The sequence below is a fragment of the Tenrec ecaudatus genome, chromosome 2 (assembly GCF_050624435.1).
Source record: "Tenrec ecaudatus isolate mTenEca1 chromosome 2, mTenEca1.hap1, whole genome shotgun sequence".
Lineage (NCBI taxonomy): Eukaryota > Metazoa > Chordata > Mammalia > Afrosoricida > Tenrecidae > Tenrec > Tenrec ecaudatus.
In genome coordinates this window covers 77,717,487-77,733,809 of record NC_134531.1, presented here as the reverse complement: position 1 = coordinate 77,733,809, position 16,323 = coordinate 77,717,487, and the positions used below count along the sequence as shown (strand labels likewise).

The 16,323-nt window shown below is 42.1% G+C and overlaps 1 protein-coding gene across 1 annotated transcript in view; it reads right to left on the bottom strand.

Moving 5' to 3' along the window:
* The window catches only part of MSH3 (mutS homolog 3), a 197,679-nt gene that overhangs the window by 159,631 nt on the left and 21,725 nt on the right, over nucleotides 1-16,323 (bottom strand). The window contains exon 8 of the mRNA XM_075541226.1: nucleotides 7,748-7,914. Within this exon, the coding sequence (XP_075397341.1) occupies nucleotides 7,748-7,914 (167 nt within the window). The remainder of the gene's footprint in view (nucleotides 1-7,747; nucleotides 7,915-16,323) is intronic.

Here is a 16,323-nt window from a genome sequence, read left to right as displayed (position 1 = left end):
GTACAAAACTTAATTTCACTTCCATAAAATTATCACTCTTGCTGTGAAGGGACCGCCTGAAGATAATTAACAAAAAGAATAATGTAAAGAGTGGGGGGAAGTAGGCAGAAATCACTTATTTGACAAAGGACTATTATCTGGATTTTTTTTAATTGGGGACCTCTTAAAATTCAAGAGGAAAAATTAGACATCTTACTGTAGAGGTTATACAGGTGACAGATTAGTGCATAAAACAACATGCAACATCACCAGCCATTTGTTGTTTGTTGTTGTTGGCAAGTGCTCTCCAGTTGGTTCCAACTCATAGTGACCCTCTGTCCAACAGAAGGAAACAGTACCCAGACCTCTTCAGTCATTAGGGATTATCAATTAAAACCATAATTATTGACAACTACACATACAGAGAAGTCACAGTGGCACCGTAATTAAGGGGTTGGCTGTTAACCAAAAGGCTGGTAGTTCAAACCTACCAGTCACTCCAAGGAAGAATATATGCAAATTGATTTCATGGAGACGGCAGCCTTGGAAACCATAGGGGACAGTTCCACTCTGTCCTTCAGGGTGGCCATGAAGCAGAATCGACTCAACAGCAACACTGAGTCCCTGGGTGATGCACTGCTGCTCACCAAAAGGTTAGTGGTTCCAGTCCACCCAGAGGTGACTCAAAAGAAAGTGCTGGCTATTCTCTTCCCCAAAAGAGCCACCACTGAAAACCCAAGCAGCACAATTTTACACTGACATACATGGCTCTGCCATGAGTCAGATTCCACTTGACTGCAAGGGTTTTATTCAGCAAGGTTTGCAGCCGACATATCTACTGCTTGGCAGACACTGATGTGGTAAGCATTTATTGCAAAAGTCAGATCGTGAAAATAGCATAAGAAATTCTTCTACTGATGTAAGTTGTCTCAACTAATCGGGGTCAGTTTTTAACCACGTATCTTTCTAAAGACCATGTAGTTTCAACAAATCATTCCACGTGCGACAGGTACGTTGATCACACCAAGTACAACAGGTAGGTTGTAACCACACGTTCCCGTGACAGTGGGGTGCCATAAAATCTACTCTGACTCGCAGAACCCCGTGTGCCAGAGAATGGCTGGCCCATGGGGTGTTCTTGAAGGGAGCAGGGTGGCTGGTCTTTCTCCCCTGGAGCTGCTGGTGAGGTTCAAACTGGTCAACTGTCAGCTGAGTCTTAACCGCTGAGACCACCAGTGCTCCCTACCATGTCCTGCTCCCTATCTCTTTCCTTCTGTCCTTTCTGCTCTTATTTTACACCCAAACAATTGACATTTTCTACATTCTTTAGTATTATTATTTTTCCATGTTTCCCTATCCTTTAGGGGAACTGTTCAATTTCTTAAATTCAACTGCCCCATCTAAAATCCCACTTGTACCAGCCTGTGTGTCTCAGAAATCATGTTGATTTATACACACATCACAGCATTCACTCTTTCCCCCTATCCATGCAAAGCCTCAACATCCGACAAATGACCTCATCCAAACTCAGATGAATCCATTAATATAGCCCTTGTAGCCATTTCTTCTCTGAAGTATTATAATTCTAAACTCTACTCTTGTGGCTAGAATCTCATTTCAGAGGGTGTTCTCAGCTATATTGATGGACAGGATTGAGGTGGGATTAAGTCTTTATCTTAGTAGAGGGTATGAACCAAATCACACTCAGCCCCTTTGATTCCTTGGGAGCAGGACTTCTGAAAGATAAAAACCACACCATCATCAGTCAATTCCTTTGTGTCTAAGAGCCCTCTCAATCACTGCAAGAAACCCCAGGCCTGTCCGAAGAAGAGCATACTGGAAACCTGTCTGAAGTAGCAGAGGCCGAGAGGAGAGGCACCAGGACTGTGACGCTGAGACTACAGGACAGGGCACAGGAGCCACACTGAGATCAAGGTCAAGGCAAGGAGACCATGAGGGAGAACAGAGGGCCACTGCTGAGACCATGAAGTATGAGGCAGAGTCTTCCTGGTCCACGGAAGTAGGGGCCAAGGGACCACGTGATTAAAGAGACTGATGACCAGAGACAGACATGGCTGCTGGCTATGGATCAATGACTGTATTCTTAGTCTTTTCTGATCCTGGATTGTGGTAACCTATTCACTTCCCTAATAAACTCTCATACATGTGAGTTTTGTCTGTGGGTTCCGTGTGGTCACTGGAACGAAAAGAATTGTCCAACTCGGCAAAGAAGCAGAGAGGTGTGGGAAGAGCGGTTGTGTCCGAGTAGGTACAGAAGGATGGTTAAGTGAAGGCTTGGCCGACGCCTGCCTCGTGGCACTAGGGAAACCAGAGGAGGTCAGATATGTACTCGCCTACCTCCTATGCCCCACCCCCACCATTTTTATAAAGCCCACCTCCTGCATAATAAGTCTTCCATGATGGGTAAGTTCTCATTTATCAGGGCAAAACTGAGCATCATCTAGCATGTTCATCTGAGCTATCTCAAAAATCCATTTCTCTGAGACCTAGTAAATATTAGCCAGCATGTGTGTGTTGCTTTCATCAGCTTCCTTCACCAGTCTATTAGAAGCATATAGCATCTCGAAACCAAAGGTTAACCTTTCAGAGCTATCTTAATTGCAGTTAGTTCAAGTGTCTAAAATCATTGTTTCCCAATTGCTTACCTGTGCTCTTACAACAAGTGCAAGAGTAACAATTAAAATAGTAAGACTGAGTCCCTATGACCCAAAGTGAAATGTTATCAACACATGTTACGAAAGTAAACTAACCTAGGGAACACTGGTGGTTCTTTTGTCAAGTAGACTTCATTTTTGCAACAAGAAAGCAGCAAAGACAATGTGCTGATGTAGTCTCTGAGCTTTGAGCTCTTGGTGTCATGGTAACGCCCATCCTGAAGCAGGCTGGAGCAGTTTGAATTTTGAGAGAACCAGGTTCAAAGCTGCAGAGCCCTGGTGGCATAACGGTTATGTGTTGGGCTGCTAACCACAATGTCAGAAATTCAAAACCACCAGCTGCTCCTCCAGAGAAGGAAGAGCCTGTCTACTCTTGTAAAGAGTCACAGTCTCAGAAACCCACGGGGGCAGTCCCCTCTGTCCTCTTGGGTGTCTATGAGTCAGCATCGACTCGATGGCTTTGAGCTTGGCTTTTTGGTAGGTTCAAATCTAAGAAGATGTGTACAGTGTGGCCGTGTGCTTGAGATTCGTGCGGCTGGTGGTGTCAAACTCAGGTGCTTCAAGGACGTCTCTCCACTGTTTCTCACACTCCCAAATCAAGAAGACTGAAAAGTGACTAATACAGAATCCCCGAAAGCAAAGTTCACCAAAAATGACTGATCATGCAGCTCGGCCTCTGGACCTTTTGACACTGGGGCATGCCAGGTAAGGGGTTGGACAAGGCCAGGGTCACATAGGATCTTTTTTAAATTAAAAAATTTTTTTGAAATAATTTTAGCTTATTGCCATTTGTGACAACTACTCGCTGTACGTTATTGTGCGCTATCAAGTACATAGCCTGTAATTTGAGATATAAAAATAAACAAACAGGTGGTAGGTAGTCTTGCTTTTAAATTAAAATTTAGAGAATATAAAATCCTTTGGAGACCTCTAGTGGCCAAAGAAAATAATACAAAGATTAAAAGATCCTACTATTTTGAGACACACACAACACACATACAGGGAGGGGGCTTGAAAACATTCATAGAAAATTTTCATTATCTTTTCATTCCATTTTTCCAGTGTTTTAAAAGCTCCTTTCTAACCCCAAGCCAGTTTTTCACCTTCTCCATGTAGCTTTCACAGATGATTTCTTCAACTCCAAACATCGAACAGTAATTGACAAGAACTGGAAGCTATGGTTACCTCCTTCTGGATTTAGTGCAGAAGAATATATGGGATTTGAAATTTAAGATTCAAGAAATTATCACCATGCTTACAACAAACAAGATGATATCACCAAAAACAAAATAAAACAAAACAGTCTACTAAAACTCCAGTGCTATCCTGTAAATATGGAAAAGAAAAATCATACGTATGCCCCTTGTTGTCTTTTTTATTTTATCCTTTTCTCCTCCTCCCACCCATATTGTCTAGAATTATTTCTCAAGTTAATAGAAAACAATCTTCATGTGTCACAATAGAACCACTAACATTTAGGCAAAAAATTAAGTTACAGCCATGCCTTACACAATCAACTTAAGTAAAGCCAAATGAACTAAAGAGATAACTAATAAAAAATTAAATAAAAAGACAAAAAATAAATAAAAACTATCAACAAAAAGAAAATAACATAAAATACCCATGAACACTGAAATATTTTCAATAGAAATACCCTGTTAAGGATGAAAAAAAAGAATGCTTCTAGAAGCATGGAGGAGTTAGTTCATTGGTTGAGTCTATTTTACTAAATTATCTAATTTATATTTAATTATCTGAACTAATATATGCTCAGTGGTGAAAGAAAAAATCAATAAAGATATAGGAAATATTAAAATATAATTTTAGGCTACCTTTAAATGAACTTTTGAAGATTAAAAAACTTAACAAAGAATATATGCTAAGAAGAGCATCCCCTATCAGTGTACTGTTTAACTTTTAATTATTAGTTACATTTTGAATATACTGTCAGAAAGAGATTAAAACAAAAAACTGAGGAAGAATTTTTCATCTACCCAACTAGCAAGAGTTTACACAAGCCCTCCTATTACTATACTATTACAGTGGCAATTGAGCACTGTATTAATATTTATACCCTGTAACCCAAGTAACTCTCCTTTCAGGAGTTTCTCTTAATAAACGAACCCAACATGCAGTCAAAGATTCCTATGCATGGACTCAGACTCCAGCAATATTTACAACACTGGAAAAAAACATTCAGCACAACATACCAAAAGGGAAATGGGTAAATAAACGATGATGCACGGATGCGGCTGCATGTCATGCAGTAGTTCTGCTTTCAGGAATACCTACTGAAATATTTGCAGATGACCCGGCATTATCTAGCTTCAAAATAATACCAGAAGACGGTGAGTGGAGTTATGAATAAAACGAGCTTGGTTCTGCATCGGTCAACAATAAAGTGGGTGGGTAGGGCCATAGGGGTTCCCTATACCATTCTGTATAATGCTGCATGTTTGAAATTTTCCATATTTAAGTTAAGAATTATGTAAGGAGCGAATATTAAGTTAAAAATATCAGGCTTTGAACTGATTTTGCAACTTGAGACCAAGATTATAAATGAAAAAGGTAACACAGAAAAAGAGACATAGAAAATGAGACACCAAAATGTGACCGTTGAGTTAAAATTGCACAACTCCCCAGAATCCTAGACAACGTTCCAAGATTTGTGGGTGACATCATGCATCCTACCTCTGCACGCCAACCACGTTAGTCTCCCAAGAATGGCCTTTATCCCAGGACACTGAAGTAACAGACAGTACATGTTTAGTCCAAGGCCAGCCTCGCTAAGGTTTTGTGTAGTCCACATGACTTGCTTTCCCACAGTACTGCGCAACCTTCAAAGAACCAACTCACTGGACATGCTGCCTGTGATCACAAGACTGTAAATGGCATTTCCACAAAACCCACTTCACAGCAGCCGGAGCTGACTGAGGCCCACTTGCAGAGCTCTCTAAATAAATAAAGAGTGGATCTGTTAAATTGCCAGAGTCGGGCTATTTTTAACAGTGATTATCTCTGGGTTATAAGATTTGACTTAATATTTGTATCTTTTTTCTGTAACTTCTAGTTTCTCTTAAACTCATATGTATTATTGTCATGATCAGAAAAATAAAAGCTACTTTGAAAAAAGTTGGATGCAAATGAAAAAGGAACATGTTAAATCAATTAGCTTGGTTTGCCAACAAAGCTTTCATTCTGTTTCGTGACATCCTTCTGGTGTCCAAATCTCTCACTACAGGTAGCCCGCCACTTAGGATGTATTGGACAAACTACACTGAGGTCTTTTTTTTATGTGTACATCTTATCTTTAGTAACCTGTATGCCACTTGTTCCACATGTGTGGAGGAATTAGCTGAGGCACCATTTCCAGATGTTCAATTTAATGATTTTGCTGAAAACATTGTTGTAAAGGTTTCATTTCCTAAACAAGTCAGGGGGTTCAGTTGCTTGAAAATAGAGATCCAGATGTTAACTACTTTGCTAAAATCAACCAGCAGGTTCAGGAAGCAGTGAGCTTTTAACACACACACACACACACACACACACGAAAGAGAAGAAGCAAACAGACAACTCTGACCCATTCTCTGACCAAACCCACCATCCCTGCTCCCAGGGATAAATCCAGATGATCCAGAACCTTCCATGGCATTACTCCCACAACTGACAAACATCATCCAACTCCTTTTCAGGGTTGAAGTAAATGTTTATGATACGTGTATGTTTTTATACATCTGTATGTGTGTGGAAGTCCTGGTGGTGTTGGGCTGTGATCCATGAGGTCAGCAGTTCAAAACTACCAGCTGCTGCGCAGGAAAAGGACGGGGTCTGCTACTCCCATAAGGAGTCATAGTCGCAGAACACAGAGAGTTCTGTCCTAGCCTACATGGGAGGCCATAAATCAATGGCAGGGAGGGGATTTTTGGCTCATGTATTAAAATATATCCATAAGTTTATACATAATGTTTTTAAACCAAATAAGGATTGGGTATATAAAGATACTTGTAAGAGACACTAAAAATGAAAATTTTAAAAAAAGAGGTATCCGATTTATATCGTAACTGACTTACAACAGAGTTGTCTGAGCAGAGCTCCATCCTAAGTTGGGGGCTATCTGCAGATACAGTCTTCTTCACGCCAATCCTGGCTTGCCTTTCCCATCTCTTCTCTCACCATAGCCTTCCTTATGACAGGAGAGTGTCTCCCCATGCAGACACTTTCCTATTTGGTACTTAACTCATCATATCTTAGGAATCTGGATAGGTGCCTCACCTACTGGGGTTCTATACGCTGACAGACATGGAGCATGCCACATGCTGGCACAAACTCAAGAACTCAATATCTCACTGCTCGAGTCAATTCTGATTCATAGGGATCCTATAGGACAGGGCAGAACTGTTCCTGTGAGTTTCTGAGACTAATTCTTTATGGGGTAGAAAACCATCTTTCTCCTGAGAAATGGCTAGTAGTTTCGAACTGCTGACCTTATAGCAAGCAGCCCAATGTGAAACCACTATGCCACCAGGGCTCCCTACATGCCTGGCACACTACCTTATAAATAATAATGTGGCCTTGGCTCTAGTAGAAAAAGCCAACTGTTGGCAGAGAGTGCATTCAGACTCATAGCATCCACAGGAACAGGAGCACTGCCCCATAAAGTTGCCATAGCTGTGATCTTTCAAAGCAGGCGGCCACACCTTTCTGACGCACCTGATGGGTTTGAAGCACAGTTAGCATTTGAATATATAACTACCCAGGTCCTTTAGTAAATAAAGCTACTGAGCAAGAATGGACCATCGCAGCACAGAGAAAGCATTTCTAAAAATACATAAATAAACTTTCTATGAAATGAACTCTAAATTGTCTCTACAAACCAAATCTGAATGGCCAACTAAAATCATCACATAATATCCTGAGCCCCTTTAAGGAGATAAGTCTATGGAGTCCTGTAGTAAAGTGACATCACAGCTAATTTCATTTTTTTTAATTTGTCTTCACTATTGTTGAAATATCATCCTCACTGGTGAAAGGGCTAGGACTTTCTGGAAGTATCAATCAGCTTCCTGTTCCAGAGTCAGCGTGCGCCAGCTCACCTAACGGCCGTTGCCCTGAGGATGAGCGCCTCCGTGTGGACTGACAAGTCTGAGGGCAGCAGCAGCTCCACCGGCTGCAGGCACAAGATCCGAGTTTCCAGCTCAGAGCGGGAAGCCGAGTCCTGGAAACTATCAAACACAACCTCGCCCGTCGCAGGCTGCACTCCCTGGAAAAAAACGAAAACAGAGTCCCAGTTATAACTGTCACAGGACACAGATACACCGGGAGCAGTAAATGAGAGGCACTCACTAGTACGTACTCCGCTCCCAAGGTGTCTGAGAGGAGTCAGATTTTACCCTTATCTAAACTATACCGTTACCAAAACCAGACAAGGTTGGTGAGACTTCGTTCCACAAACTTTGCACACACTATCAGGAGAGACCCGTCCGTGGAGGAGAGCATGCTTGGTAGAGGAGACGGCAGGCAAAAAGAGGAAGGCCCTCCATGATATAACTGGACTGACACAACGGCTGCAACTATGGGCTCAAACATAACAACATGAGGATGTGCTGGTTCTGTTGTACATCGGGCTGCAATGAACACACTCGACGACACCTAACAACAACAAACAAGGGATTTTGTAGAGACACCTTATTACCAGGTCTGGCACCAAAACACAGAGCTGGCGTACTGTGTCATCTCAAACCCTCGGGGGTTCTATTTCCTCCACTGTAGGTGCAATTATTTCTATGTGTCTATTTTCTTCAGTGCACTATTCTAAGGATCAACTTATTGAGAGGTGAGTGATGGGTAAACATGAGAGTGGGGCAGGAGAAAAGGAAAAAGTCAAGAAAGAAAAAATATATTTACAGGTTTTATATAGTTATGTACATATGTAAATATTTAAATATAGGTGTATTTGTTTAGAAATGTATATAAATGCAAATACACCAGGGACACAGATGGACTTTGGGCCTCTACTTAAGTCTTACTCCAATAGAAGAATGTTTTGTTCTAATAGTCACACTCCCAACAAAACTGCCGCAGGCAAAATGGGTGTATAAGCAATGTGGTGAAGAAAGCTGATGGTACCTGGATATTGAAAGATATAGCTGTGGGGGCCAGCACCAATCCAAGCTATGTTGACTCCGACCCTAGAAGAAAGTACTATATCACTGAAGATATAGGCAGGGAGAGTGGCTGGTCTGTCCTGACCACACGGGAGCAACAAAGAGGGAAAGAGAGACAAGAGAAAGAGTGGAGCTCATCCTGGTCCATCAAGCCTTAAGGATGACATCCCTGCTCAGAGTAGCCAATTCACAGAGAGGACCAAAGGGCCAGCCCCAACTCCTCACCGGTGCTACAGGGACAACACTGGAGATACAGTACGGGAAGTGTGTTCACTCTGTCCCGTCCCACCCCCACCGCCGAGAGCAGGGTGGACCACAAAGGGAGAATAACAGAACATCAAGAAGAGCAAAGTCACAAAGACCCCGAGGAATCCCCAAAATAAACTTCTGACTTGGGGCAGGGACAGTACTTGGTACCTCATCATACCTGGTTAGAAGAAATTCATAAAAGTCAGCTGATAGACCTGGAACTATTTAGAGGGTGGGTTTTTTTTTTCTTTTTTCACCCTTGTTAATTTTTTTAATATTCAAAATTTTTAATATGTCTATCTAGATGATAGGCAGGATAAAGAATCCCAAGAAGAAAGCAAATAACAGGGGGAAGTCCAGCCTGCCCTCCGTAGGAGTGCTGTACACCACACAAGGCAGGTGTGACAGCATCTACACAGTGCTCCGCTGCTGAGGAAACCTCCGTCAGACCTCTAAGGCGATCTTGTGAACTAGGACAATTCTGCCCAGCACCACTGGGGCCCTGCATTAAAAGGGCATACCAACTTGCCATAGTGGGGCAGGGTCTAAGCCCCTCTGCCCCACTCAAGGCAATCAGGGATCAACTATCTCTTTATTCCTTATTTCCTCCTTCTCTCTCTCTTCCCTCTTTACCCTCACAGCCAATCTCCGTGAACACAGTTGAGTTTCCCCCCCTAGTTTCTCTTTCTTCTCTTTGTCTTTCTTTCCTCTCTCTTTGTTCTCTTTGCTTCTCTCTCAACTGTATGATTCTCTCTTCTCTCTTTCCTTCCACATGCCACTGCTGTTCCCAGACCCCGACCCTCTGCCTAGGGCAACTCTGCCCACCCAGGGGGCAGCCTGACCCCTAAGACAGTGCTGCACGCAGCACAAATCAGTGCAACGCACACCATGGCACAGGGTCAGCTATCTCTTTATTTTTTTTAATTCTCCCTCCACTTTTTTTTCTTCTTTTGCTTTGTGTTTTCACTTTTTCTTCTTTTCTCCTCTTCTAGCTCTTCTCTCTTCCCTACTACAGCTTCAGCGTTTCAGTTCTCCTTTTTGTTCTCTTTTTTTTTTTTTTACTGTTTTCACTTTTGTTTACTCTGTGCATTTTAGTTGTGTGTGTGTGAGTGGGTGTCAGTTTGCTTGGCATTGTTGCTCCAGTCTGTGTCTTCCTCTTTCTCTCCTTTTACTCTCCTTTCACTCTCCTGTCACAAGCCACTGGCGGCCTCCAGGCCACTCCCCTCTGGCAAGGACAACTCTGAAGGCCCAACTGGGGGAGCTCCCACCTGCATTTATTGGCTTGGCAAGCAGCTGGGGAAAAAACACCAGTCCTCTTCCACACACCAAGCAGCAGGGAGTTCTCCCCTACAAAAAGTGGGGGCATCCCCAGCCTAAATCCTGAGGCCCTACAAGTGACTGGAGGAAATGCCTGACCACCATTAGTGGGAACATCCACCCAACCTCCAAGGTGATCTCTCTGTCTACAGTAATTCCCTGCCAGCTACAGAGCTCTACACAAGGGAGGGCATACCTACACGCCCTCCTCAGCACTCCAGTTGCAGAGGAAAACAGCACACGCCAGCTGAGGTGCTCCAAGAACCGTGAAGTCTACTTAGAGATTGGCCAGGGAAGCGATGACCTCGTGGGCCCACAACAACCCGACAAGTGTCACATGAGAAGACTATCCAACACCCATTCCAAGTAACGGAATACTGGACGGCTAGGATAAGACTGAAACCACAGGAAGATATAGCCGTAGCCTGACCCCTCAGTACAGCTACCAGCAGGTAGTTCATAGAAGTAACTCTCCCAAGAGATATCCCAGGCCTCTTCAACAGGAAGATGGTTCCAGGCACCTCTAAAACAACACATAACCAGCAACCAGTTCTAACAGTTTCAACGAAAAAGCAGGAGAAAGAGAAGACAATGCCGGAAGAAGTCATGAACCTAATGATGGGCATAAAAGAAGCAGATATTTACCTGCCACAAAAAGAAATTTTCAAAATCCTGCTTGAAGTCATAAAGGATATGAGGAAAGCAGTGCAGGTAAAAGATTAAACGATAGAGGAGATAATGGAACACACCAAAGGGAAATACAAGAGTTAACGGATGAAATAACAAAATCCAGTGACAAATTGTCAGACCTTGCCAATAGGCTTGAGGAGGCAGAGAATAGCACCAGCGACCTAGAGGATAACCAAACAGACCTCAGCAAACAGGAAAAGCAGTCAAATAAAACAATCAAGTTAGATGAAGAAAACTTGAGAGCCATGTCTGCTGCTATGAAAAGAAACAATTTTAGAATAATTGGACTATCGGAACAAGACACAACAAAGAAGTCAACAGTGAAAATAAAGGGAATTCTTAGAGGAAAACTTCCACAGCTTAATAAATTAAAATCAGGCAACCATTCAAGAGGCTGGTAGAACACCAACCAGTCTGAATCCCAAGAAGTCACCAGGACATATAATTGTCAAATTATCCAACTGTGATGAAAAGGAGATCATAAAAGCAGCTAGGGAAAAGCAAACAGTCACATAAAAAGGTACCCCAGTAAGAGTAAGTTCAGCTCTATCAGCAGAAACGATGAAGAAGAAGAGGGAATGGAGTAACATATTCCAAAAATTGAAGGAAAACCACGCAAAGACAAGAATATTTTACCCAGTAAAATTATCTACTATGATAGATGGAGAAGTAAGAGTCTTCCAGGCGAAGGACAAGCTCAAAGAATACATAAAAAGAAACCCAGCCCTACAAATGATCCTTGCCGATCCAGTATGGGCAGAAGATCAACACCCACTGAGGGCAAATAAGAGACCATGACAGAGAACAACACCACCCATTGGGCGACGAAGAGGAAACAGGCCCCAGTATAGCATCAGCTCAATAGTGGAAAGAAGGCAAACATAATCCACACACAGAACACAAGTGGATAAGATAGGTAGATAGGAAAATATACAGCACAAAAGGTACAAAATGACATCACAGAGTCCACAGTTGGATATAATAACACTGAATATCAATGGCCTGAACTCAGGAGGCATTAAAAGGCAGAGGCTAACAGACGGGCTCAGGAAACATAACCCATCGATCTGCTGCCTCCAGGAGACTCATCTCAAGCTTGCAGACAAAAACAGGTTGACAATTAAAAGCTGGAGAAAAATATACCAAGCATATGGTAATACAAAAGAAGCAGGAGTAGCGATCTTAATATCTGACCAAACTGACCTCAAGATACAGGCCATAACAAGAGACAAGGAGGGGGAACTATATAATGCTCAAGGGAACAATAGACCAAGAACCAGTGAGCATAATAAACATATATGCACCTAATGAGAGACCTGCGAAATTCATAAATCAAACACTCCAAAAGATGAAAAAAGAAATCACAGACTCAGCAATTATAGTTGGTGACTTTAGTACACCACTCTCTGAAAATTCCAGATCACTGGGAAAGAAACTCAACAAGGATGCTACAGATCTAAATAGCACAATTGGTCGACTTGGCTTGATAGATATTTTCAGAGCTCTCCACCCACATGCAAATTAATTCATATTCTTTTCAAGCGCATATGTCACATATTCTAAACAGACCACATGCTGGGACACAAGTGGAACTGAGTAAATTCAAACACATAGAGGTTATACAGACATCTCTCTCCAATCACTGAGCCATAAAGCTGGAAATTAACAGAAGGGCGGTGAAGAGAGCAAGGGCAAACACTGGAGGGTGAACAACTTCCTATTGCAAAAGGAGTGGGTTATTGACCCAGATCAGAGATGAAATCAGGAAGTTTCTAGAAACCAATGAGAACGAAAATACGACGTACCAAATCCTGTGGGATACAGCAAAGACATTTATCAGAGGAAGGCTGATAGCAATAAATGCACACATTAAAAAGGAAGAGAGACTCGTGGATGATATGCTGACACAAAACTTACACCAATTACAGCAGAGTCAACAGAACAACCCTACTAATAGCAAGAGGATAGATATAATAAAAATCAGAGCCGAGATACTGGAGAGGGAAAACAAAAAAACAATGGAAAAATTAATGCTTCTAAAAGTTGGTTCTTTGAAATATTAACAGAATTTATAGACCTCTGGCAAAACTGACCAAAGAAAGGAACAAACGACATTTGCAAGATGAGGGATGAAACAGGGGTTATTACAAAGGACCCCAATGAAATCAAAAGGATAATTACACAGCACTATGAAGGTCTACATTTTAATGAATTCAACAATTTGGAAGATATGGACAAATATTTGGAAACACAATCCCTCCCTAGACAAACCCTTCCAGAACAGAAAAAGATGGAAAACTCTCAAACTCTTTCTATGAAGCAAGCATAACTTTGATACCTAAAGCGTGCAAAGATGCCACAAGAATCAAGAACTATAGACCAATATCCCTAATGAACATTGATGTAAAAATCTGTAACAAAATAATGGCCAATAGAATACAAAAGCATATTAAAAAAATAATTCACCATGACCAAGTGGGATGCAGGGATGGTTCAACACACGAAAGACCATCAGCATTATTCGCCACATTGGCAGGAAAAATAATAAGAACCACATGATAATATCGATAGATGCAGAAAAAGCATTTGACAACATCCAACACGCATTCCTTTTTAAGACACTCAAGAAGATAGGAATAGAAGGAAAATTTCTCAATATTATACAAGCCATATATGAAAAACCAACAGCTAATGTGGTAGTTAATGGATAAAAGATGAAAACAATTACACTGAAAAGGGGGACCAGACAAGGATGCCCGTTGTCCCCACTCCTATTTAACATCGTACTAGAGGTCCTAGCTAACAACATAAGACAAAGGAAAGATATTAAAGGTATTCAGCTGGGGAAGGAAGAGGCGGAATTATCATTATTCACAGACGATATGATTTTATGTATTGAAGATCCCTTAAACTCTACAAGCATAGTGTTGGAAGCAATAGAGGAATATGGCAGAGTGGCAGGACACAAATCATCAAACCAAAGTCTATTGGAATGCTCTACACATCAGACAAGACCACAGAAGAGACGATTAAAAAGGTAATGCCCTTTACAATAGACAACCACAAATTGAAATACCTAGGGATATACTGGCCTAAAAAAAAATGAAAGATTTGGATGAAGAAAATTATAAACCACTACTTCAAGAAATCAAGAGTGACCTCAACAAATGGAAGAATATCCCATGCTCGTGGATTGGCACACTCAATATAGTAAAGATGTCAGTTCAGCCCAAGGAACTATATAAGTTCAGTGCTATCCTGATACAAATACCACCATCCTTCTTCAAAGAATTGGAAAAACAGATTACCAACTTCATATAGAATGGGGAGAAGCCCAGAATTAGCAGAGAACTCCTCAAGAAGAAGGACAAAGTGGGAGGGCTTGTTCTACCTGATTTTAGCACATACTCTACGGCCACAGTAGTCAAAACAGTGTGGTACTGGCATAATGACAGATATTCATAACAATGGAAAAGAGCTGAAGACCCAGAAATAAAAACATCAGCCTACAGGCAATTGATCTTTGATAAGGGTCCCAAAAATATTAAATGGCAAGCAGATGCCATCTTCAATAAATGGATTAAAAAACTGTGGTACATACATGCAATGGAGTACTATACATCGCTACAAAGCAGTGATGAATGCATGAGGCATATCGCCTCATGGGAAGAACTGGAGGAAATGATGCTAAGTGAAGTAAGCCAAGCACAAAAGGACAAGTATAATATGAGTCACTGAGGTAAGTTTATATATATATATGGTAAGTTTATATATATGTGTGTGTGTGTGTGTGAGGTAAATATATATATATATTTACCTCATATATATATGAAAGAACAGAAAGGTAAATGCAAAAGGAGCACAGGGACAAGCTCCTGTATACAAACACTCCAGGGGTGAGGTCCAGGTAGTATTGCAGGGGCCAGACCAAATCCAGGGGTACAAACGGTAGCCAACTGAAAAGGAGGTGGAGGGAGGAAAGGGGAAAGGAAAAAAAAAAAGATGTGTGATGGGGGAATAGGGCACTGACCCACCCAAGGGATGGGTATTGTTGTGTCTCCACAGGTAAAGAGGGATCAGATATACAGCCAGTGCTAGACGAATGCAGTGTGCCGGCAAGGAGTGGGGAGCCAGTGGAGGGGCCTGAGGGCTCGGCCCCCATACCAGCTACATGGACCACTGCCCCTCACCCCAGAAGAATTTACTTGAGATGACGGCACTGAAGCTGCAGCTAGGGGAGAGGGACATGTCTGATCAGAGCGCATGGGAGCAAATGAAGGGGGAGGAAGAGAGAGTGGAGAGCACATCCTGGCCCATCAGGTTTAGAGGATGATATCCCCGCTCTGAACAGCCAATGGACAGAGTGGACAATATGGCTGATCCCACTATGAAACAAGGCATCCATTGATGGCCCAGGGCCCTGAGGGGGACAACACTGGAAAAACAGATTACCAACTTCAGTGTCGGGATTGGCACAGACTGACCCTGTGACACCAAGGCAAACCACTAAAAGCATGCAACAGAGCAACCGTGGGAGCAGAGCAGGGAGCCCCCGCGGGAGTACAAAGGACAGACTCTGGGGTCAGAGCGTGGTACCCCATTGGACCTGACTGAAGGACATGCCTAGAGATGAAAAATCAGAACTTGATCTATTTACCAGTTTTTCTTTCTTTTTAAATTTTTTTTCTTTTAATTAATTTATTCTTCTATGGGTAATTGGTTTCCTTTTTTGTTGTCATTGCTATGTTCTCACCCATCGCTTAACTTGTTTATGGCTTGATTTTGGTGCATATTATTATCTCTACAGATCTATCTCGATAAAATAGACTGGATGAATAGGCTGAAGGAGAAAACAACGGGACCAATGGTTCTGGGCGGACACGGAAGAGGGGGAGGCAGGGGTAAGGAGGTGGTGCTGACTAATGCAGGGTCAGGGGACCAACATGATCAAGAATCAGTGATCCACAATCAGTGGCAAGGAGGGTGTGAGAGGCCTGGTAGGGATTCAGCAAGGGCAAGGTAACTGAGAGAAATTACTGAAACCCGAATGAAAGCTGAGCATGATAGTGGGACATGAGGAAAGTAAAAGGAAATAGAGGAAAGAACTAGGTGACAAAGGGTATTTATAGAGGTCTAAAGACTGGCATGTACATATGTAAATATGTTTATATAAGAGTATGGGGAAACAGATATAGGTGCATATATTTATAAGTTTAGTATTAAGGCAGCAGATAGACATTGGGCTTCTA